The sequence below is a fragment of the Triturus cristatus genome, chromosome 6 (assembly GCF_964204655.1).
Source record: "Triturus cristatus chromosome 6, aTriCri1.1, whole genome shotgun sequence".
Classification (NCBI taxonomy): Eukaryota; Metazoa; Chordata; class Amphibia; order Caudata; family Salamandridae; genus Triturus; species Triturus cristatus.
This window is the reverse complement of record NC_140589.1, coordinates 426265965-426291732: the sequence shown is the minus strand read 5'-3', so window position 1 is coordinate 426291732 and position 25768 is coordinate 426265965. Positions and strand designations below refer to the sequence as shown.

Here is a 25768-nt window from a genome sequence, read left to right as displayed (position 1 = left end):
TCCGATTGGCTTACATCGGAATGAAAGGACGCTACAGAAACCACCATCTTGGAAGAATGAGATACCAAGCCCAGTCAATACAGATCTACAGGAAAGCAAGCAAAAGTTGTGACGTTTATCAGTTTAATGCAAGTGAGTTTGTGAGCAAGAAGAGAAATATGTTGCATTTGTTAAATTTTATGTTTGCTTGAAATATACATTGAACAACAGAATCAATAATTACAAAATATACACGAACAATAGCACCATATTTTACAATACCTGGGCATATAAGTGCTTCATTTCAGTTTTTACGCAGAAGTAAACCGCCGAGCACAAGACACGATGCCGCTCTTTCAACACGATCGTTACAGGAAAGGACCGCCTTCGCTCTTATGCGTGCCTCGGAGTTGCCTGTTTGTCCCTTTTCTATGTTGCTCACAGCGAGACCTTGCCCGCTTCTCAGACACGCCTCCACTAGTTTGTACAACTCACTTGCAGAGCTTTGCCTCTCCTCCTTTGCAGCGAGTGCCCTGTTACCAATTGATGCTTGGGCGCTGTGGACCACTGTTAAGGTAAAACAAAAAAACTGTTAAATAATAATTGACGTGCTTTTACAACTAAGAGTCACAGTGTTTTCGAACACTTACGAACTTATCTTTTCTGACTTTTTGCCCAATGGCCCTTAAGTCCCACCGAGTTTCCCACTCTGTTGCTCGTATTTCTGTGTTATTTTTCGTTAGCTTAGTTGTCATTTCGCGAGTTAAAAAACAAAATGTCTCTCTTTCAGTGTGTAATTGAACCAAATAGTTGTACTTGATCAACCCCTTACTCTTATGATTTGTCTCCGTTACTTTCGTTTTACTGTTGAATGTTTCAGTGATGTTTTACCCCGCGCCAGTTTCTTCTTAACATTTGCTCTTATTTGACTTACAACACGACACTAACATCGGTTAGGGGACCAAAGACGGTTGTCAATGTAACACATATGGCTAATTTTCTCTGTGATTTACTAGCTTTCTCTAGTGTGGTGTAAATACTTTTTTTTAACACGCCTGCCTATATTTGTTATTTACTCGGATTTGTTTTACAAACCGAGATCACGATTTTATGCTCAAATGGAGTTGGCGTTGGATTGGAGTTCAGGTAAGGCTTTATCTCGCATTGCGATTTCTCAGTTCGTTCATCCTTTAGTTACTCTTGTGGATATTGCACATTGACCGGGTGACGACAGACTGCTAGTGTCATTTCATAGTGCTTTTTATATCGAATTTAACACCTTAATTCTCTTTGATTGGAACATAGATTTATTTTCAGGCTCATTCGAAAGTTTCGATTAGCATCTATTTTGCTACATTTAATTAGCGCAGCTTAAGCATTGGCAAAATGGGTCCGCAGAGCAAATGAGAAAAAATAATATTAAACAGTAGTATATTGTGACCAGTAGGTCATTATCACCATCGGCACTCACTTTTGTATCAAGAATTGACGCGTTTCTCGTCGAGACTGCTGCGAGTTTCCTCTTCTTTAGCACACATTATCTTGGTTTAATCAAGAACAGCCGGGGTGTCCAAATAGCTCCAGGAGAGCTGGAACTATGTCAAGACAATTACCACTTCGACTCTGTGAAAGACTCCAATTTAGGTTATTTGTATAAAGGTATATTATGTGGCTGTCCTCGAAAACCGCAACAGATCCGAATGTTCTCAATGCAAGTAGGTAGCCATTTAGCAAAGCAATATCTTGAATTTCAGCTATCGTTTCAACTTGAGGCGTGCGTGGACAAGAGACTGAAGTTCATCTTCACATGTGGATGCTCAGATTCATAGAGCCTCCCTCAGCACACCTAACTCCTTTTAGAGCATGCACAGATCTCCAGGCATGTGGTTTATTTTCACCAGCACTGCCTAGGATGACTTTGACTCCAATGGTATTGTCACTAATGTGCCAGGCTTCTTACACATACTGTAAGCATTTTAAGAATGTTATATCAAAATGCTAAAATACTGCACAAGTCCTGAATTTCACTCTGTAACATTCAAATAACTCATAAACACAGGAACAATTAAGTGTATTTTTCAGCACTGAAAAGCAGTTAAGAGTTAACCGTGGTTTACCTTTGTTTGAATATCTGTGCAATTGTTCTTTTTATTTCATGCAATAAATATTTTTTATTGTAACAGGTCAGATCAGGAAATTTTATTTCCAAATGTAAAACAAAAAAGTATGTAAATGTAATCAAACTTGTAAGTAAAGGACAAAAGAGAGCCAGGAGCGGACCATATTCATTTTCCCAAAAGAGTAAAAAATAAATCCTACTTATCGGATTCATGGGTGACAGCTTTTGTCACTATATGTGTCAGTTTGAGTATAAGATTTGTTAAGTCTACAGCTAGATTACATCATTATTATATAATGCTAGGGAAGCTGTTGAAGCTATGCTGAAAACATTGGACTTGGAACTTATCAGGATAAAGGGCGCCAGGAGGTGTTTAAATGTTACTTGGGTAGGCACCTATTAGCACTTGATTATATTAATATGTCCTCTGCTTGATAATTAGGATAAACACTGAGATCTTTTCGAATTATCTTGTCAAGTTCTTTTCTGCAAGATCGTAAGCCCGCGTAATGCAAAAATGCTTATTAATTCAAAGTTTATTCAAAATTTTACAAACCTAAAAGTGTGTGTATGTATGTACGGGCATATCCATATAGACACCATGACAGTGTAATTAATGTAACTCAATGGCGGGTATGATTTAGAGCAGCTTCTCTAATAATCACATGTAAGAGAACACAAGGGACACCCTACTCACATGAAACCAGGGTACTTACAATTAAACAAAAAAAACCAGTGGTTCCTGTGGACACTTAATGGCCGATATTACTATATATTATATATATATCAGTGCAATTGCAGTTAAATGGGGCATATAAGTGTCTGAGAAAAAAGGGGCATGTAACAGAGTGTATAGAGAAACTAGCTGTTTTATATATGAAAATTCGCATTTGTTATAGATTTTCAGTGCGGAGTGTCCCAAGTAAAAAAAGGTGAAACCTTTGAGTATCGATTGTGAGCTTTGTGACATGAGAACAAGGTTTCAATGTTGTTACAGAAAACACCATTCAGTGGATACACAATAAATGTTAGCAGCCTCCTAGTATAATAGTAGGGACAGGAAATTGATTTGCTTCAAGTTGTTGACAACGTTTCGATCCAGCTAACAGTGTGGGGTCTCATCAGAACCTATCAATGTAGGGACACCTGTGGATGACTGACAGTGTGGTGAGTATCTGTAGCAGTGAGGGGGAGTAAAGGATACTCACAAAGGGCCCAGCCAGGCATTAGAGATGTTAATCTCTAATAAACACAAACACACAATTGTGCAAAGATCACATTCCATATTATTGCTACAGTTAAGCAAAATTGCCTTGAAACAGTTTGGTGCCTTACAGGTTGTGTGTTACATTTACTTTTCACAATGCTGCCTCAGTTTTTTTAGGTCGAAGCCTACCACACCGCGCAGCTGTCTGGTTTGCTAATGACCTCTTGGTGGTCATTTGAAGGCTTCCCTGGAAATGTGTACGGCCCATTGCTTAGCATTGATTTTGTGGTTTGTAACTCACGTTTGCTTGCTTTCTATTTGTTGGCTTTATTCATTTAGGCTGAACAGCATGAGTTTGTCCCTTTCCTTGGCAAAATCTTAATTACTGTATTCTTTCACCTGTACTGGATTTCTCTAAACATGCTTTTAAATCTTGTTCTTATTTTGTCACATTTGCTGTCCATTTAAAGGCGGAGGTCAAATACTAGGCGCTCTCTCCATGGAAGCTTAGTGTTTACTTTTGTTTCTCTGACTTCAAGGTGTGACAATCATGCCAGCTCATGGGAGAGTGCTTGAAGAAGGCTGTACATTTTATATTTTTTTTCTAGCACACAACAAAATGTAACTGTCTGTAAAGGAACTGTGCCAATATTTCAGACTATATTGTATGAAAAACTCAAATGAAGCTTTTTTTGGTCGGTAATTCTGAAGTGTATTGTAATTGTATTATAATTGCATTTTTATAGCGCTTACTACCCCTGACGAGGCGTCGAAGCACTTTTTCGGTGAGTAGCACGCTACTCCGGGACCCATAGAGGATTAGTGTTGAATTAGTACAGTGAAACATGCAAGTAAATTTTAAGTGGTGGATAGGTTAGTCAGTTACTTGGATTCGGAAGAATAGCAGAAGGATAGAAGAGGGAGAGAAAAAAAAAAGGTTGTATTTATATAGTGCTTGTTACCCCTGATGGGGTGTTGAAGCACGCTACTCCATTAACCCATAAAGGATTAGTGCCGAATTAGTATGGTGAAATATGAAAGTAATTTGAGTGGTAGAAATACAGACAATACAATAGGATGATGACTCTCCACACATTCGTTTATGTGCTGTATAGTATTCTCAGTAAAAATAAATGTATGTCTGTGCAAATGTAATGGTCATTTCAATTGAAGATGTGTTGTCTGTAATGGCAGTGCGCTACCACGCTATGCATCTTCCACTCTATGCCACTCCACACTGCGTCACTGCACTCTACTTTGTACTACTCCACTCCACACATTTATTCTATGCCAGTCACTTTACCGCACTCTGCCACACTACACTCTGCACCACTCCATGCTGCAAAAGTGCAGGCTGCCAATCCACTCTATGCCACTCTAATCTACTTTGCACTCAACTCCACTCTACTCTGCCATTCCCCACTCCACTCTACTCTGAAAGAGTCTACTCTGCACCATTGCACTCGAAGCCAGTGCACTCTACACCATTTAACTCACAACCAGTGCACACGGGCACTGCACTCTATGCCAATCTACTCTACACAACTGCACTCTACACTACTATACTCTACTCTGCAACACTTTACGTCACTGCTCTGTACGCCATTGTTCTCTACATCACTGCACTCTGGCACACTATTCTACTCTGCACTACTGTACGCCACTGCTCTTTATACCACTGAATACCACTGCACTACACGCTGATGCACTCTACGCCACACCACTGCACTCTGACAGCCTACTCTGCAATTCTGCACTCCCTGCTACTGACTTATACACTGCGCCACTCTACTCTATGCCATGGCTCTCTACACCACTCTACTCGAAACCACTGCTCTCTCTGCCAATGCACTAAACACCACTATACTAAAAAACGATGGAATGTAAGCCACTGCACTCCACACCAACTACACTGCACTCTATGCCACTATACTCTATTCTGCCACACTCTACAGCACTACACACTGAGCCACTCTATTCTCCTCTACACCACTACTCTCTGCACCACTCTCCTCAGCGCCTCTCTACTCTGCAAGACCGTGCTCTTCGCCACTTAATTCAGCGCCACTCTACTCTGCACCACTGCAATATAAGTCACTGCACACTATGCTCCACCCATGGAACGCCTCCCATGTCAGAGTAACGCAACGCAGCAATTTCAGCTGTCTTGCGTTACTCCAGATTTATCCAGCCGTGCAGGGCCACGCAAGGTGGCCTTGCATAGTGTGATAAATCTGACATGAGTGCTTCATCGCCCTTACATCCACTTGTGTGGTGCAAGGGGATTGCAACACAATTATAAATCTGTCTCAATGTACAATACCATTGCAGGACGTCCACAACTATGTACAATACCATTGCAACATGTCCACCTGCTGCTTTGTTTCATTTTGTTATTGCAAGCTTGCGTCTGCCATTTTTAGGCAATAGCATGTCTTATTTTTTCTACTTTTATTCTTTCATTTATCTTGCATATGTGGCTAACTTGTGTTGTATTGTGGTTGTGTAAGTTGATAAATGCGAGAATGAATAAGTAATTTATGGATGCACAAGTGCATGGATGTGTGAAAAGGTGCATGTGTGATGACTTATTTAGTGCTTAAAACAATCTGTGACTAAGAAATGACTTTAAATTAAAAGCAAGACCTTTTGGAAGTGCCAGTGCTTGTTACTTATCTTTAAGTGGTAGATGGTCGACTTGACTTTTTGCACATCTTATTACTCAGTTGCGCACAAAAGCAAGAATAGTTTGTACACCAACATTCTATTGCCGCACATGAGAAAGAAAAATTAGAGGGAACATTGCTCTACACCACTCTGTGCCACTCCATAACACTCCTCTCTACTCCACTTTGACCCTCCACACCACTCTTCTTTACCCTACTAACCTTTACCCATGCTAATCAGCAGCCACACTGGTGTACAACATGGCTAAAACATATTGGCAATGCCAATAACTGCATTGGTGAGATCTGTTGGCTTTGCAAATACTTGTCTTTCGAGTGACCATCTACTTACTTTCCATCCGCTGCATGGCCTCTACTGTTGAGCATAGTCTACTCTAAGTCACGTTTATGCTCTATTGTTGTCTGTCTGTGCTACCTAACAATATCTAATCTATTCTGTTAATTCCCACCAACCATCTGCATTAAAACACACCACCCCCCATAATGATCATTCCTAAATCCTATTCAATCCAGCACAAAAAAACTGGAGTTAATGCATGGAATGGTTCCTTGACAGCACAAAACGAATCCAAGTAACCTTTGGGAAAACCAGTAACCTTTGGCTCCAAAGCATATTGAGCGGTGTAAAGCTCTTTCACGACTCATCAGGTTTAGTAGGCACCTTTTAAATGCAAATACAATACAAAAGTTGTATTCCCAATCATCTAGTTAGTTTATCGTGGTGTCTTAGTCAGTCAATGGCAATAAAATGAAGGAAGCAGACTGGTAGTTCCCATTGATCTATCATCCCCAGGAATACAAAACATGGAACCTCTGGGTTTGAATGTTAATCGCTTTTAGTGATTCGATTTTGATCAATTGACTCACCTGGCTCTGCACTGGCTACAGAAAATAGAAACTTTTTTGTAGTTTTATCAGTGGTGGTGCGTTTAGGTGAGAGGTTGACTGTGTATTTTCTGCTAATTGTAGTGGGAGTAGAGTAGTTTGGTGTCCTTCTAGTCAACCAGACTCCACTGAATGCATGCTTGTGGATTTTTCTACCAAAACACTTCCACATTGCCCAAAGCAAATACGGCAGCCGCGGCCCGTGGAGGGAGTTCCGTGGGCGGAAAGGCGGGGCGGGAGAGGGTCAGCGTGGGGGGTACTAAAAACCGGAATATGGATAATTGGAGGTAAGTAAACAATTAAATAAATCAAATTTCGTAGCGCGCCCTGCATCGCAAATTGCGATGCAGCGCGCGCTACGAAATTCGTTTTATTTATTTAATTGTTTACTTGCCTCCAATTATCCATATTCCGGTTTTTAGTACGCCCCACGGAACTCCCTCCACGGGCCGCGGCTGAAATACGGCACACTTGAACCAAGCCCCCCGAACGTGTGTAGTTTTCTGCTAGTCAGATAATGTGTTTTGGGTATGAAGTGGTGTAAAAATGCAATTAGAATACATTAGCCTTGTTGGACTTGGCTCTTCTGGCAAGTTTACCCCTAGAACTTTTTGCATTATCCTAGCCTTTTTCCTTTTTCCTATGTTGTACTAGTGGTTTTAGGCCTCTAGGCGCTTTCACACTGTGCCCCAGTGGAAAGTGCGTGCGCTCTGTGTATGTTTTAGTGAGACTGACCTGCCCTCCCATAGGAATGCATGGGGGATCTGAGTGACCGTGTTAAGTCCTGATGTGAGAGGAGTGCAGGGTCGAGTTTGGTATGTGCGAACTTGTGAGAGTGAATGCTGCGCAATGATGTGTGCGGCGTTATGGTGTCTCGTGTAGAAGTGCCACTTCTAGAAGCTGGCCTGTCTGTGTAATAAATGTGCAGTGACCTGTCTGGCGTGTGATTGGCTGGTGTGTCTGGCTCCAGGAGTCAGGATGGGTCTGCCCCGGTGGTGAATGGAGAGATCTGCAAGTGATGGCAGAGAGGAGTACACCTGGGACCTGAATAGGGGTGGGCTTTCCCTACACAATGCTGGCTCCACCCCCTGTGGTGCGTCTGATGTTCCTGGCCTGTCCTGTGAATAGGGAGCTGAGCAAAACAAAGTGCTCAGGAACCAGTTGCATCTGGTTCGCCCCTTCCCTGCACCTTTGGAGACAAAGGATTCTGTGTATAAAAGAGGGACTGTGACCCCATGAAAATGTTCTTGTTTTGTGTACTTGAATCTACCAGGGGCGTGCTGCTGCTGGGGCTCAGGGGAAGGCTTGCCTCCCTGGGCCCTGCCCAGCCCCTGGATGCCCTGGATGCTGGAGGACTTCTTTTTGGGGGACCCTTCTGCCCTGCATTACCCCTTGATCCCTAACGGAACTCTTGCTGGACTTGCTCCTTTCTCTTTTTTTTTTTAGGGGAGACTGTCTTTCTGCAGCTAGCGCCTCGTGAGCGCTACGATTTATTTTAACTATCCCCCCAAAGGAGCACGAGGGCTCTGCAGCACTGAGCTGCCCTTCAAGGAGAGGGAATCCCCAGTGTAGGGATTCCCCCGCATCGTGGTGCCTTTCGCGGGTGCCCACCCCGCATGGGCGCCTATTTTTGAATTTTAACTGGCGGGTGCCCACCCCGCTTATTGTCCGTCCTTGCGGGTTCCTACCCCGCTTACTTGCCGTCCCGGCGGGTGCCCACCCCGCCTGTATCTTGATTTTAACTCGCGGATGCCCACCCCGCATCGCCGCCGACATCTGAAGAGAAATCACCGCCGCGGCCGGGCCGCAATGGAACCTCTTCCGGGCCGCTGCCCAGCACGACCCGGAAGGAAGGCAAGACTGTCCCAGTGGGCGGGGCTTCCTCGCACGAGGAGGGAAGCCCCGCCAGTGAGAGGAGCAGTAGTCTCGTTTCCCCGGAGGGGGCCCGGGTGAAGGAAGATGGCCCAGAAGACTGTGTATGCCTCACGGGGCTCCCGTGAGTTGAGGGAGCCCCGCGTATGTCTAAAGAGTCCCGGGTCCCAGGAGGGGGCCCGGGTGAAGTAAGAAGTGGTGGCAGAGGCCGCCGATGCCTGGGCAGGGCTCCTGTGTAGGAGAGAGAGCCCCGCGGGCATCGGCAAGTCAGGAGCGGTGGCGGCCGGTGTAGAGAAAAGCCCCGGGTCCCAGAAAGGGGCCCGGGTGAAGAGGGCAGGTGGCCGAGGCCACCCCAGCAGCAAGAGAAATGCTGCTGCAACGAGGAGGAGCCCCCGCCAGAAAGAGAACAGCCCGGTAAGTGGAAGTGGCTGAGGGGGGCTCTGTGTGAATCGCTGGTAGTGCCTGATCGAGACACAGTGCCGGACCTGTCTCGAGCGGCCCGCCTGCCAGAGGGCCGCTCCAACATGGGGCCCAGCTGTTACAGAGCCCCGTGTGGCTCCAATGTGTGACATTCTTATTCTAGAGCCCAGAGAGGCTCCAACGGTGGGGGTCCAGTTATTTCTAGTGCTTGGGAGCAAGTACATATTTTATTGAAAACGCCAGTGCGCTCCCTAGTGCTTTGGGGCAACTTTTTCTGTGTTGGTGCATATTTATTTCAGGAGCCCGTGCGCACCATGGGGACATGGTTGTTTTCAGAGCCTAGATGGCTCCAACGTGGGGCACATTGGTTTCCTCATATTTGACTTCCACAGCTGCGCAGCACTTAGTGCCAGCTGCAGCGTTTAGGCCCTGTTCTTGTCCCCAGCTTCCCAGCAAGTAGTGGGCAGCTGCTACGTTTAGGTTCTGGCGCAACCTGGACCTTAATGTGACTGAAGTACTATTGTGGTTTAATGCTTATGGTGTTGGGAAATGTACCGTGGGTAGTATGTTTTGCGCACCCTGTGTTAATGCTTATGGTGTTAGGGAATGTACCTTGTGTAGTATGTTTTGCGCACCCAGTGTTTTATACCTCTAGATATGATTTCTGCATAGGAGGTTGCTTTACCTGTTTAGGTTTACGTAAGGGAGATTATACTTCCCTGTGTGATATACGCCCCTAGTGTAATTATACTTAGGAGGTAAGGTCTAATGCGTTAGACTTATGAGAAATTGCATAATGTGTTTATGCCCCTGTGATGTATAAAGGATAGGTTTGATACCTGATTCTATTGTGATAATGCTGAGGTAATTATTGCGCCAGTAGTTACTGGTTGTGCGCTACAGTTATAATTTGTGTTACAGTTGGTATATGTTCTACATTTACAATTGGTGATTTGTGCTAATTCTGACAGTGGTCCATGTGGCCCCTGTCTTGTGTAAATAGTCCCCTGTAAAATTCTGCCCAGTGCCTGTTGGCACAGTGTAAATTATGTGATTATCATCTAATGTGTTTATTATAATACAAAGGCTATTTTTCATATATAACCTTGTGTGGAGTTTCTTTTGTGGTGGGCCTAGGGTGTTGCTATGTGCGCGCGCAAACACTTTACACATTGCCTCCGGGATAAGCCTGACTGCTCGTGCCAAGCTACCAAGGGGGTGAGCAGGGGTTATCTTTGGCGTGTAACTCCCCAGCCCTGACTTAGAGTGGTGGTTTCTGCCTGGATTTGGCGCAAGCCCTAGCCAACCAGAAATCCCATTTCTAACAAGCCTCAATAAGTGACTACTCCTAGTGAAGATTAGTCACAGTTGTCTTGGGGTAGAGTGGTGAGAAACAAACGATGGGCAACTTGCTTTAGAATGACCACATCTCCTGTGACAACGAGTCGACACTTAAGGGCTACACAGTTTATTTTTTCCTATTCCATATCCTACTACATACTGTACGCAGTCTATGGCACAATTTAGACCTTCCTATCCAACCCCATTCTTTAGTGCACACCCCCTACACAATGGGCCTAGAATGTAGGCACATATCCTAGTTTTACAAGGCTCCTCTCTCCTTTACATCCATGCCATTAACTCACTTGAGGGATAAATGGGAGGATGAAGTTGGTAGACTTCCATGATGAGGAATGGCAGTTGGCCCCACAACATTACATATAAAATCTCCGGTAACGCAAAATTCAAGCTGATACAATACTTTTTTCTCCACAGGGCATATCTCTCTCCTGCTGCTGTTAACAGATGCTTCCCCCAAGCAAAATCCTCTTCCCCCCCCCCCCCGTTGTTTGCCCAAAGAGCAAACTTTAAAATTATGTGAGGTAGTGCCCCTCCTCAGACCATTTTGGATATATGTTCTCAATCTACTCTCTGCTATTACGCCCAACCCCATCCTTCAGGATAGGCCCTCGATAGCCCTGGGTGAATACAAAAGATCTAAGAGACATCGAGTAGCCAATTGGTCAAGCTGGCCCTTTTTCTGGCTAAGTCCTCAATTACACCCCAGTAGCAACAGAGTCCCCATTCCCACCTAACCCTCCTCAGTTGTCTGACTTCAGACCCTCTTGAAGTGGTCTTGTGCTGACAGCTACACACTGCACAGGAAAGAGATCCATGGCCTCCATAAGCATCCCCTCACAAAGTACTGGGGCGCATAATTAACCCAGCTGCTATTGTCGGACCTCCTCAATTCTACTGACATTCAGACTTAAATTCCCCCTTAACTCTGACTCCAAGCATTCATACCAGGCTATATACACTAATCTTGTTTCATCTGCCCCTGTAATATCCCACTGCCCTCCTTAATCTCTCAAGCAGCTCTACTTCCGCTTCCTTTATGACACTAATTTAGCTTTGGACCGCATTCCCCCTGCACCCCTGCTTTAATTCCACCCCCTGTTTTCTGCATTATAGGTTGCATGCTACTGTTCCAAGCGATAACGTCTTCCCTTCCCTAGTTAACAAGCATTTGCAATGCATTAGATCTCGCATTTACGCGAGTTTGAGCTATTGACATTGCAAATAACAATGCCTATTGGCATTGTCATTTACAATGCCAATAGCTTTAACTCGTGTAACTGCGAGACCTATTGCATTGCAAATGCTTCTTACTATTGCGTGTGTTCTCACAGTCAAGTGGCGTGGCGACAGCTGTTTGTGTTCTTGTTACCATTTGTGTCTGTTGTAGTGTTACCATTTGTGTCTGTCGTAGCTATGATGTTATTTTTTTTGTAACTTGCGCCGTTAGCGGCACCCGCGCTTATCTTTTAGCCATGTTAAACTAAAGCGTGAGTGCCGCAATTGTTGAAAAAGTAAAGAAATCTTGTTTTTCTATTTCTTTACTTTTGCAGCAATCGCGGTACCAAGCTTTACTTTAACATGGTTAAAGGTAAAGCTTGGGTGCCACGATTGCTGCAAAGTAAAGAAATAAAAAAAAAAGAGTGGCCGCGTTTTTTTTTATTCGTTTGTGACGTAGGAAGGTCTACTGCTAGCTCAGGCACAGCGCTGACAGGCTTCCCTGCAAGCCGCCGGTTAACAGTTCACCTATGGTGGCTCTGTGGGTCCATGTTGGCCAAATGTTGGTTGGGAGTTGGATTATGCCGGCTGGAGGGGGTAGTAAAACTGCTTGTATGTGTGGGGGAGAACGGAAGGGGAGGACACAGCAAGGCTGGTCTCGCAGTGGATCGCGGGCGTTGCTTCCTTTGACTGTCCAGTGCATTGTGATTGATACAAGCTGCAGCCCCAGAGGAGGAAAGAAAGTGGGGGCGGGTGGTAAGGAAGGAAAGACAACACAGTGGCTCCGGCAGCCTCTGCAATGCCGCCACATCACTTGGCGGAGCTGCTCGCCCACCTCACGGCTCTGATAAAAGTACATGAATATAGCGCAGTGAAGGCAGACTCTGAGCGCTAGACGGTGAAGCACTCTGCAGACACTCGGGAGGCAGTGGAAGGGGAGGGGGCACTCATATGTCCGTGTGGCTTCCCCTGCTTATGACTAGCGGCACAAAGGTTGGTTGGGAGTTGGATTATGCCGGCTGGAGGGGGTACTAAAGCTGTGTGTTTGTGTGGGGGAAAACGGGAGGGGAGGGCACACAACAATAAAGGCTGGTCTCGCGGTGGATTGTGGGCGGGTCGTTGCTTCCTTTTTACTGTGTCTGGCGCATTGTGATTGATACAAGCTGCAGCCCCAGAGGAGGAAAGAAAGTGGGGGCGGTGGGAAAGAAGGAAAGACAAGCAATAACAAGCATTGAAAGCGTGCGTCATCGCGATCGCTCTGAAAGCGAAAGTGATCGCGATGACGCACACGAGTTTTCAAAGTGCTGCTGGCGGACGGCTGCGCGCGTGCACAATTGCGTGAACGCAAGCGTTAGGCCAGCCAGCAGCACTTTGAAAATCCCACATACAAAATGTCTCTTCGAGCCAGCGCAAGCGCTGGGGCTCAGCAAGACCTAAAAAGGTACAACTGTGCCTCTTTGCGTTCATTCAGTTCAGGTATTTTATCCCTCTAATCTCACACCCCATTTTTCCTTGCGTCAATGGTGCTGTAACAATCTTTCTTAGCCAAGTCTACGGACAGCATGCATGTTGTTCTCCTTTACAAGATGTGCTGTACCTGTATTGGAGCGAACATGACCCATCATATTTTATAACATTGAAATGCAAATAAAAATTGTTTTGGAAGAAAAATAGAGTAATGAGAAACTAACCCCTCTTCCCTCACAGTCTACTAATCCTGGTCCAGGATACTCCACTCACTGTCTGCTTCAATCAAATTGTTAATTGGAGGCAAAAGACTACATAAACCCATCCAAATTGTTGGTTTAAAGCTGCACTTTTCGTTCGTGATTGAGGACCCAGACATGGTTTCTGTTTTTGTAACTCCTAAAAATATTTACAATATCTCCAGCCATTTTTTCCAGGACAACTCCACAAGTATTGCTTTTTTACTCTATCAGGCCCCACCCTGAATACTTGGGTGTGCCCATTTCCAAAATAAACATACTAAAATAATTCAGGGTAGTTAACACCTGTTTTGAGTTTGATGTTTCCCCCTTCACAAAGTTAGATTTTCTCCTCCTAGCTCCAGAGCTGGAGTTTGGGTCATTTCATTTGACGGAGTACATATTTGCTTCTCAACTTTAATTCTGACAATTTGTTCATCTTTGTAGGACAATTTTGTTTGAGCCAGTGTACTATCTAACAATTTCAAGTTGTATTGAAAAAACTGTCATACTTTTGTTCTCCGTTTAGTAATTTTTGGTGGGTAATAAGGAGTGAAGACCTTTTGTCCTGGAAGCCATATTACAAAGCACTATTTTGATGAAAATTAATCAATGTTTGAGGTGGGAAGATGAAGTGTGTGGAAAGAAAAAGTGTCAGCATGTTGAAGATATTAACATAGTAAAAGATGGAATGAAACCAGCTTCTAAAGCAGCGTACTATAAGTATTATATGTCAGTCACGTCATTTTGTGTTGAATAGTACTCCCTGTGTTTTGTTTTACAGGTATTTGAAAGTAGGAACCATGGCCGACAAACCCACACTTCACTATACAAAGGGGAGAGGCAGAATGGAACCAATACGGTGGCTTTTGGGAGCCGCTGGGGTTGAGGTTTGTTTTCTGTTTTAAGCAATACTTTTTTTTTTTTGCGTACATTTTATTGTGAACATTCAATTTACAAATGCTCTACTAATGGTAGAAAACCATTACAGTAGCAGTCTTATCGTTCATCTTAGGCTTCCATGATGTGTATATTCTTGAAGTGGTCGCTGTACCGTCCTACCAGCCCTAGGTACACGCCACTGACCACGCCACACAGAGAGTAGTTGTGCATGTCTTTATTCCGCTGCGTGTAAGTCAGAACTCCACATTCTAAGCCTGCCTTCAACTCATCCCTCCAACACTTACTTCACTGGCCTACAATGTACAGTGGATACCATAAGAGTTTCAGTATCCACTTGTTTACGATACACTACATCACCTGCTTTGTCAAACAAAAAGTTACAACTTTTCAAACTAGAAAAATAAATAAATGCACAAATAAGTACATGTATAAACACACAGATGATCATAGATAAACAGGCAACTATAATTCTTCAATTATTCTTCATAGCGCCTGAATGACACGTCCTGATCAGGTCACTGGAAACCGGCAAAGTGTCAGTGATCTGCACAGATGAGGTAGAATTATCAGCAGACAGAAAGTCATCAACAGTCTGTTGGGACCCAGTCTCTACATTGAAATCGATATTTGGTGATTGATGGGCCGCATGTCGAAAATTAGAGGAATCTCTTGTAAGGGGCTTTTCAGGATGCTAGGCAGTCACCATGTGTCCTTTAGTGTTAGTGATGATAAATAATTCAGCCTAAAAAGGAGCATCAGACTTTCTTGTGTTGTTTGACAAGCACTCCATCACCTCTTGTAAAGGTGACATCTTTCACATGACGTTGTCTGTCTTCATATATTTTTATTTTCTGTTTGCGACCAAAGTTTATGGTCTAAATGTCTTTATTTGTGGATCTGAGGTTGGTCTATTGGGGCAGCTTGGTCGTTATGGGTCTTCTAAACATGAGTCGCTGGGCTTTCCTGTGTCGTTGAGTGAGGGGTAGAACCGTAAGCTCAGTGTTTTAAACAATTTTAAGGTAGAGCTTCTTCAGTGCAGCATGCTGAACAGCTTTCTTTAGAGTACTCATGAACCGTTCTACCAGGCCATTGCCTCGCGGCCAAACAGGAGTGCTTTTTTGATGCTTTACTTTGGGATAATTTAGAAAGTCTTTTTAGTCTGAACTTTTAAAAGGTGGGCCATTGTCTGATTTTAAGATTGCAGGTACACTCCATGTTGCAAAGATGCCATCTAATCTTTGAATAACCTTTTCATGTTTTATGGATGAAAGGTCTTCTACCAATGGAAAACTGGAGTATTCATCAACAATGACTAGAAGGTGATGTCAATTCTCAAGAGGACAAAATAAAGCAACAGCAATTCTCTCCAAAGCATGTTGTGGCAATTCTGACAAGTTCAAAGGGTGCTGAATAACATGAGAAGAAAGGCAGTTGCATATAAGACAAGTCTTTAATTTTTTTCCGACCATTTTGTCTAGATAAGGGAACCAAACTCGGTCACAGAGAGCTCTCTTGGTGGCAACTTCCTCAATGCCCCTCATGGGTGACGTCGATCACTTGTCGCAGACTCTCAGAATCACAATTCCTGTACATTACAGAATGAGGCCTTCTTAAGTCACTGAAAGGTCATTGAACTTCAAATGGTCACTGTCACTAGTGAGAGGTCTAGAGTGCTGCTTCAATTATTGATGAGTACTAATGTCCTTTAACTTTAACATGTCACTATATTGGCTCGTGGCGGTGACAATTTGTTCGAAAGACATGGCACCTGGTGTGCTCGATTTCACAATAAAATTGATGTAGGCCTCCCCTGTCTTAGCTGGGGGTGCCAGGGCAGTGAAATAGCACTCGTCAAAATAATCGGCAGGTTTCTGATCTTTCCCTGGGCAATGAAGAATTGTATAGTTGTTTTCTTGTAACCCCAACGTTCAATGTGAGGAGGCATCTTGGCTTTGGGATTACAAAATATCATCAACAGTGCTTTATGATCAGTCAATACATGGAAATATTCGCAAGCCCAGACGACTCCCAAACTGCCTTTCTCCATTTGCGAGAAAGCATGTAGCGTTTGTGACAGGTTTTTACTGGCATATACCCCGATACATCTCCAGGACTTTGGCTGTCTGTTATGCTGTGCAACTAGGCAGGGCTAGCATCAGCTACATCCTCTGTATGAAGTTTGTAATCAAAGTAGTCAATTTCAGTGGCACTCTCAATAGCTCGCATGATTTTATATTTTTTTGGGGATCTTCTTACATTTACGTGACCTATGAAAAGACAGTTCTAAGCTTAGAGTTTCCTTTGAATTTATAGTGCTTCACCAGAACATGCATTCTCTCTAGAAACTAGTTGATGGTTTTACCTAGTCTCTGATGGTCTTGCCTGAATATGTATCTTTCATAAACTACGTTTGGCACTGGATTAAACTTGACATTCAAGGCTGTTTTGATTTGATCTTGCATCACTTTACCTTCTGGTGGTAACTTTTTTTAATGGCTTTTTTAACTCTTTCATGAGCCATGTTCATCATATACTTTATAATCTTTTTATCATCTTTTTCTTCTAATCCATCTATGCAGATGGTGGTTTTAAGAATGCAGCAGTTGAATATACATTTGTGGGCAGTAGTTGTCTCACAGGCGCTTCGTGTGGAACTTGATCAGGCAGAGCATCCTTAGCGCCTTGTGAAGTGGTGGCTTGGGGATCAACCTTAATGACTTTTGGAGCTTGGGTCTTGCCATAGCTCTTCATCGGAGCTCTTTAATTGAAGGCAAACAGGTAGTTGTTTGGAGCTGGCAGGTTTGGCGCTTGTCATGCAGATGTCAAACGCAACCCGTGACGCCCCTCCTGGGGATGCTTCGCAGCACTTTGCTGAACGATTATTCGGTAATGTTTTGGTTAGTAGATAAACTTTGTAATCTACTAGTCCATGAAAGCAGATAGTTATGATATTTGGTCAGCGTTGTGCTTAAATGTTTCCTCACAACCTGGTTAGTCTCTGTTTTAAAGCACATGAATTTCTGTTTGACTTCTACTGAACTATGGCTATGTGCTGCTTTCGTAACCAGGTTGCATTCGCCTTTAGCCTTCTTACTCCATATAGCGTATGGCATTAATTTGCATAATGGCACACTACCTTTTATTTGTGGCCATTTCATTCAGTTCTAGGCCACCGAACTGAAGACTTTCGATGTCGCCTTCTTTATCTTCAAGCATTTTAAACAGGCTGCCATTGCACTGAGACTTAACCAGTGCCAGCGTCAATTCTGCACTTCGACTGCAGCATACATGGCAGGCACGAACATTTTGCTGGACCACGGCAAACTCTCTGGAAGATCGCTTTAAGTGTACGGGCTTTGCCCCAGGCACTCGCCACTAACCATGCCACACACACAGAGTAGCTGTACACGCCTTTGTTCTTCTGTGTGTAAGTTACTACTCCACATTCTAAGCTTGTCTTCGACTCATCACTTCAATGCATATGTCACAGGCCTACGGTGTACAGTGGGAACCAAATGAGTTCCAGTGTTCATTTATTTACAAGGCAGTACAGTACCCAGCAGAGGTGGGATTTGATGACGTGGTGGTGAAAAGGTGCATGAGAATTTCAAGGTGGACCCAAGGTTTCTGGCCATAGGGATGACTTGATGTTGCCTGGAAGGGCTACTGGGATACAGGAAATGTTTCTATATATGTTTTAGCAGCAGGCTACCAGAAGCAACATCACTTAAACCTAGCTTCCTCTCTCAGGGGTGTGGAATTTGTTAAAATATCTACTTGACAGTGGGACAGGTTGCTTCAAGAAGCCACTGGCCCCTTTAGTGCCATGTAGTGTGGCAAAAACGATGGCTACATTCTCATTATATAAGCTTGGATAACAGCCTCTCTTATTTATGCCAGGGCTCATACTATAGTAAGGTTTGAATACTAACCATTCCCTTTTTTGCCACCTTTCCACAGATGTACATACTGGAGCTGGAGGTAGCGTTTAGCAATAGTTCCAGGGTTGGAATGCCCTTTTTGAGCCTTCGCAAACCTACTAACTTGCATGTTTTAGGGGTTTTCACCAGGTCTTCTCTAAACTTTTCTTATACTGATAAAGGTTGGAAATTTACTCCTGCAAGTACAGAAGTAAAACTTCTTCCAGGGTTGGAAAAAATGTGGTTGGCGTATGGAGGACATATAACATTTTAAACCCTCAACTGATTTTCGCGTGAGCAAAGTACAATTCCCTGGCTTCTGAAATTTTTGGGGGAATTCATTAAAGTTGTAAATCTGCACTAATGCAAGGACATATACGAAGGGTGCACCTTTGTGACTTTCTTTAATAATGGGCCCATATTAGGTCTAGTGTTGACCAAGACCTATTTTTTTTTAAATAAAAAAATCTCTCTGTGGGCTGGCTTCACTGTGAGGGACAGCATTCTGCTCTTTCACAAGCACTGTCTCGGCACACAAAGTAGTTTTGTGCATTGCCAGGGACTACTGTGCCAATGTGTGCTTTTTGAGACCCAAAAATATTTTCGCTTTTCCAATGTTTATTATAATGGGGCGGCCCTGGCAGTTCCCACGACAATACCGTTTTACTAAAACCAAGTCAATACAAGACGCGCATTGACAAAACCAAAAGGCTGACCACCAATGTACGACCTATTTGCTTCACCAATGCTTGTTTATTTTCATGTTTCTCATAATCTTATTGAAACTGGTTAAACTGATTTTCCATTATGAATATAATTGCATGAATTTGGGGAGAGGATGTGGCCCAACGGATAGGGCGGTCGACTTCAAATCTAGGGAACCTGGTTCGAGTCTTGGCAAGGACGCACAACATCCTGTGATTCTGGGCAAATTACGTAATCTCCCCGTGCCTAACAATAATGAACGAATGTGTCCTTGTGTAACGCAACTGGTGCTCATGTAAAGCGCTCTGATACCCGATACCTTCGGGTCAAGTTCACACTATACAAAACTCCATCAAAAAAATAAAACTATTTAACTAAATGACGCTTCAAAGAAATGGTACCGAAAGTTTCACAGTAGTTTAGCAAAACATTTTTTCCTAGTTGCATTTTTTGTGAACATTTTATTTTGAAAGTAAAGAATCAACAATCCTACTTTCAAGCTTCTAAATATTTTTACATCTAATCAGAGAGCATTCTGGGAGCATTATACTTAGGCACATATTGTTAAACTTTGCAAACGTGTGTACACGTTTTTATACTGGAACCACTGTTAGTAGAGCAGTCGGAGTATACAACATTTCCTAAGTGCACTCAACCTAATAATAAAAGCTTTACATTACTGAAGCATAAGGACAAGTGCGAACAAGGGGGTTTGTGCAGCAGGGTGTTGGGCCTATCAGTCTAAGGGACAAAATAAATATAAAAAGATGTTGTTATAGACCCCAACCAATATGCCCTGGGCATGGCCTACAGGAAAAATTCCACACCCCTGTTACCTCCATGGATCTTTTATTTATGTTGAATGTAGTGACGGTTTGTTTTGTTAAATCCTATCCCATATCAGTTTCCACACTTTTCTTGGCGCAGAATTCTCCAGTGCGGAGATGGGAGCCATTTCTTTGAGTTCCCTGTCCTCCTGTCTAGGAGGTATTCATATTTTGGTTAACATTTTTAGGTATGAAACACTGCATCTTCATATTTATTCACTTTGAATAGCAATGAAGTAGTGTTTGAACACATGAAATTAGGATTAGTTGTGAGGAGTATAGTGTGCATGATATGCTGATTGAGCTGAACCACAATAAACAGTTTATTCTAAATTTGTTAGTTTGCTGACTTGCACTATATCATTTAATGAGTTCAGCTTTCAATGCACCCACCTTATGATGAACTATTGTGTTATTTGGTATACCTATTTTCCGCTGCTAGGCCAGAAGTGTTAAGAGGTGCACTGTTTGTTTTAGTCCTGAAAGGGATTTTTATGCACTGTATTAAATAATTGTTTGTTATTTACGATGACCCATCATGGATTAAATCCATTTTCTCTTTTCTTTTTTCAGTTTCAAGAAAAGTTTTTGGAAACGAGGCAAGATTATGAAAGGTTATTGAAAGGTGGGGCTCAAGTGTTGTACCTTACAATTCAAGGCTTTGCTTGATTCTTCCACTTGGTATCTAAGAGTTTATAATATTGGCCAGTATCATATATGTTTCAAAACCTAATCTTTTCAAATACAGGGATACATATTAATTGTTTTAGAATTTTTCAAGGTTTGTTTCCTTAAAATCTACAATTCCCAGAATTAAGCAATTCATTATTTTGCTGTTGACTTAAATTGTTATCTATCAAACTATATTTGAAGAAACGTGATGAGACTGGAGAGATGTGCCTTTCCCAAAAGGTAGGTGTATTACTTTTCTGTGGTTTAAAAAGAAAAAAAAAGGTGGAACGATGCTCATGTTGTCCAAGTGTGCCAAAAAGGGACTCCTGAGTCCATTCTACATATCGGATTCTGCCTGAGCAGAAGTGTTACAGAATATACATTTACTAATACATTGCAATGTGAGCATTCCAATTAGGATATTATAGTAATAAAGTAGCTCCTCTAACCATATTCCGAATTGCAGGAGATGTGGCTGTACTTTTTCGCGTGGGAAAATCAAGTTGTTCAGTATTATATTTTCCTGATAGCTCGTTATAGATGGGCAAATATGAGTTGTTTTCAACCTTTATTGGGGTGCGCCTGTCAAAAGCATCCTTGGAGGGAGCGCCACCATACAATACAGAGCAGCTGGACCACATACCTGCAACAGTCTATACATTACCAACCTGAAGGCCAGTGCAAGGACAATAAGGGAGTATGCCATACCGGACTGCATGCCTGTTTGTATGAGAATCTTATTTCCCTGCCTAACAGTGGATTTGTTTGAAGCTGCCATTTAATGGGTTACCTTCCCTAGACTGCCTTGTGCATTCACAGGTTTGGCTCGTGCTGTGTAAGGCAGGTCTTTTTGTGTTTATGTCCTGTCTCATTCTGCTCCAAGTCGTGTGCCCCTGTTCTGCCAAGTCACTGGCTAACCTTTTGGCGTATGTAATGCAAAGAGTGAGCATTGTGCTCTGTAGGAAATGAGCCTACTCAGGAAGGCATTGAGCCTGTGTTGTATGTGTTAATGCCTCAGGGCAATTATGCGCTATGCAAATAAAATTAACATAACTTATTGAAGGAGTCCGATGCCTGTGTATATAGTCAACAGACCTATTTGAGTGTGCCTGGCAGCATGTGGATAATATTTTTACAATTGGCATTGTGGATGGTATTCAAACTCACTCGTGCATAGCGCAAACAACCAGGGATTGGCAGTTACAATTTGTTCTTGATGCATGGGCTAGACGTTTTAATTGTGGCATTGTGAGGCCTACATGTGCGGCTGATAAGAAGTCTATGTCCTGTTCAAGGTTTTGGAAATCATGGGCTTGTGAAATTCTGTCTAGTGGAGGAACATAGCTTGGAATTCACCCAGAAGGAAGTGTGTGGCAGCTGTTAGGGGGCCGTCCTCCTGACTTGGCTGGCAGTTGCCCTCATCCCTGCTCTAGCAGCCACACTATGGAATTCATTAGCCACAAAACATAAGATCCACGGATAACTATCTGACCTTCAGAAGACCACTCGAGTTCCAGAGGGGTGCTGATTTGGGCGCGTAGGAATTTAGGTTTATAGGTACAGGAGGTGGAAGTAGATACGGGGCTTAGGTACATGTTAGCCAGATGTCATAAGGATAATTTCAACGTGCTATTGGTTGGTGTCTACGGACCCAATCAGGATGACCCACAATTTTGATCAAACTCTACATGGCAAAATCACGCAATACTCACATTTACTGCAACTCTGGGGGAAGATTTTAATTGCATATAGGATCCAGAATTAGACCGATTGAAAGGCCCCCCCAGGCGCCCTTCTACGGCTGCCAGAGCGGTAGCTGGCATTGCAGAGGGACTCGCCGACGTTTGGCGACATCGCTCACCCCTGGGAAGGGAATATACACACTATTCTTCTGTATATGACACGCACACCAGAATAGAATATTCGTTTGCATCGCAGGAACTGCTACCCTTCATAGGCGAATGCATTCATATGGTGCGCACGCTCTCCGACCACTCTCCCGTCATGTTGACGGTGTAGATCAGTAATATGCATCATAGGGAATCCACCTGGCGATTCCCACTGTACTCTTTGCTAGACCCCATCTTTTGAGACGAACTGGGTAAGGCAATAGAGTAGTATTTTTGCTACCAATATGGGAAGCGTGCCCAAATTGACCACTATCTGGGAAGCATGTTCATCAGAGGCATGACGATTGCGAAGCACGCAGGGGTTCTCAAATCGATTTAGAACACAACTACAAAAGATGAAAACATTAGAGAAGCAATTCCACGAAAGTGGCGACCCTAATCTGCTATCACAAATTAGGTCGCAAAAAGATGAATTCAATGAGTTAGCACACGTTGAGATTAAGCACTTGGGGAAATATGCCACTGCTCTGGTTTATGCTGAAGGGGACAGGCCCAGCTCGGTACTGGCTAGGTTAACACTACCCCCTAGAAGTGAAAATGATATTTCGCAAATATAGGATGAAAATGGAGTCCTGGTTGGGAGCACGCTCAAGATAGTTGAGGCCTTTAGTGGATATTACAAAAAACTGTATACCACGCCAAACTTACAATAGAAGAAACAGATGAGGACTATCTCGCCCATATCGCGATGAAATGGCGGGACAACTCGGATAGGGAAAGACTTATGGCCCCCTCTTCCCCCAATGGAAATCACAGCACCTCTAAAAGACGTGCCTAATGATAAAGCACCAGGGTCAGATGGCCTGACTGTGGCCTTTTACAAGGCATACCAGGGTCGTCTTATGCACCACCTGATGAATATATTTGAGTAAATGGCAAAGGAGGAAATAATGCCGCCCTCGATGCGCGAAGCCATTCTGATCATGTTACTAAAGCCTGGGAAGCAGCCTGATCAATGCTCCTCTTAAAGACCTCTATCACTACTTAATACGGACGCTTAGCTGTATGCCAAGATTTTGTTGAACATGTTGGCACCCCTTTGCCAAAACTGGTTGGGCAAGAGCAAACTGGGTTTGTTCCGGGCCGTTCCCTCACATGTGATTTGAGAACCCTTTTCAGCACTATTGCACGAATCGACCCGAAGGTAAGAGCTGCCGCCCTTTTCATAGATATTGAGAAGGCTTTAGATTCGTTTGAATGGCGATTTTTTTTTTTTTTTTTTTTTTTTTTTTTTTTTATATGCTGTCCTCCGAAGGGTGGTGGTATGCGAGGTATTCCTGAAATTATTTGATGTGCTGTACACTAAGCCGTCAGCACGCGTTGGGGTTAATGGGCTATTTTCATCATCATTCACAATCTCAAGAGGCACTTGGCAGGGATGCCCCCTTTCCCTCTACTGTACGCCCTTGTGGCGGAACCTCTTGCCTGTGCTATGCGTGAATACCACTCTCGTAGAGGCATTCGATCCCTACAATACAACCTGGCCATTGCAGCGTATGTAGAAGTCATGCTGCTCTATATACGCAATCCTGAACAGAATTTGAAACCTATGATCCATGAGGTTGAGCTATTCGGTCAACATTCGGGCCTAAACATCAATTTGCATAAGCCTTTGAAATTTCCACTCACTAGTGTGACTACCCCCATTCACACTTACTATCTTATAGAATGGACCACAGACCCAGTGTGCTATCTGGGAATTCAGTTACACGGTGATACTGCACGAAATTTATGGGCGCACAGTGCAGAAATTGAAAGACTCCATTGACAAATGGATAAGACTCCCACTGTCTCATATAGGCCACATAGCCCTAATGAAAATGATTGTGCTTCCTCGCTTCCTTTTCTTATTTGCGAATACCCCAATTACACTGTTTAAGTCATTAATTTAGAGCATCTCTACCCTCATGATACAGCTTGCATGGGCCGGGAAGCAGCCCTGGATAAAATTGGAAATGTTCACAAAAACATACACAGAGGGTGGTATAAATGCCCTAGACTTCGAAAAATGTTATAGGGCTGCACAAGTGTTGCCTGCTTATTATTAGATTCATGGACCCCAGGACTTACCACAACTATACATTGAAAGAAACGTGGTCACCCCTACCCCATTGCCGAAAAAACTATTACGTGGGTCCCGGGGAGACCCAGCATCATAGACCCAATAGGATGCATGATAATTCAAATGAAGAACACAGCAGTGGCACAGCAGCTCATGCTCATATACTCTCCCAAATTGCCTATCAAATGGTGTGATTGATTCCCGTTGTGTGAAGATAGGGCAGTTATACAAACACTCCGTGCATTATAAATTGAGCGGATAGGGGATATCTTTCTTGACGGTGCAGTGAAAACGTGGGAGCAAACCTTAGCACATGCACCTCAGACATCGCAGCTAGATGCTTATCAATAGCACAGGGCTCGTCCAGGGTGCACGTTCTACTAGGGGAGGACTTGGCAGAACCACAAGAGATGAAGTCTTTAACATATATCCTTCTGACTAACTCTCCACAGTGCGGAATCACAACATTATATGCACTCAGCAGGGGGCGTAAAACTCAGACACCACATAAAACCCAGCTGGAGTGGCAGGAGGAGCTGGGCATAAAAATCACTGAGACACTGTGGGTGTGATGCTTTGCAAGCACTAAGTCCATCTCACAGAATGGGCGACATAGGCTGATACATTATAAATACCTCCACAGGGTATACTACACTCCAGCTCGGCTATACAAATATGGCTTGAACGAAGATGACAGATGCCGAGGTGCAGGGCTGGTAAAGCAATCTTTACCCACCGGGCTTGGGAGTGTCCCGGGGTATGCGCATTCTGGAGGGAGGTATTTTTAGCCATAACACAGATGTCGCTCCCAATCCCAGAGCGCTGGTTGCGCTCCTAGGTTATGATAAAGATGTACACAAATCAGGACGCAAACTGGCGGTTTTTAGCCTACTACTAGCGAAACGGAGGATAGCAATGTTTTGGATGCTGGGTCCTCTGCCCAAGTTATCAGATTGGCACACTGACCTGGCTTATTGTTCCACACAATCTGACAATTACAATGCTCTTATCCCAGAAAGACCTAAGAATATATGGGGGCCGTACCAGACTTGTATGCCGCAGAAAGCCTTGGAAGAAGTAGACCGTGAGGGGCCCAACAGATCGGGTGTGGGTTGAGATCCTGGGAGACGGGTGGAGTCACTCATGGCTACCTTAGATGGACAGCACATATATGCATGGAAAAGTAAATAACAGATAGCCGGAGCATGCACCCCAAGGTCAATATTGCACCCTGAACAACAATGTATAAAGGTGGCAGACATACAGTGGTAATCATTAAATCGCTTACAATGTGCTGACCAGGGGATATATGAAATA

General features: G+C 43.6%; 1 protein-coding gene across 1 annotated transcript in view; it reads left to right on the top strand.

The window, feature by feature from the left end:
- The first annotated feature begins 405 nt into the window (after positions 1 to 405).
- The window catches only part of LOC146817240 (glutathione S-transferase-like), a 465743-nt gene continuing 440380 nt past the window's right edge, over positions 406 to 25768 (top strand). Inside the window, exons 1-3 of the mRNA XM_085610837.1 lie at positions 406 to 554; positions 14237 to 14342; positions 20381 to 20432. Coding sequence (XP_085466963.1) covers positions 526 to 554; positions 14237 to 14342; positions 20381 to 20432 — 187 coding nt within the window. The 5' untranslated portion in view covers positions 406 to 525. The remainder of the gene's footprint in view (positions 555 to 14236; positions 14343 to 20380; positions 20433 to 25768) is intronic.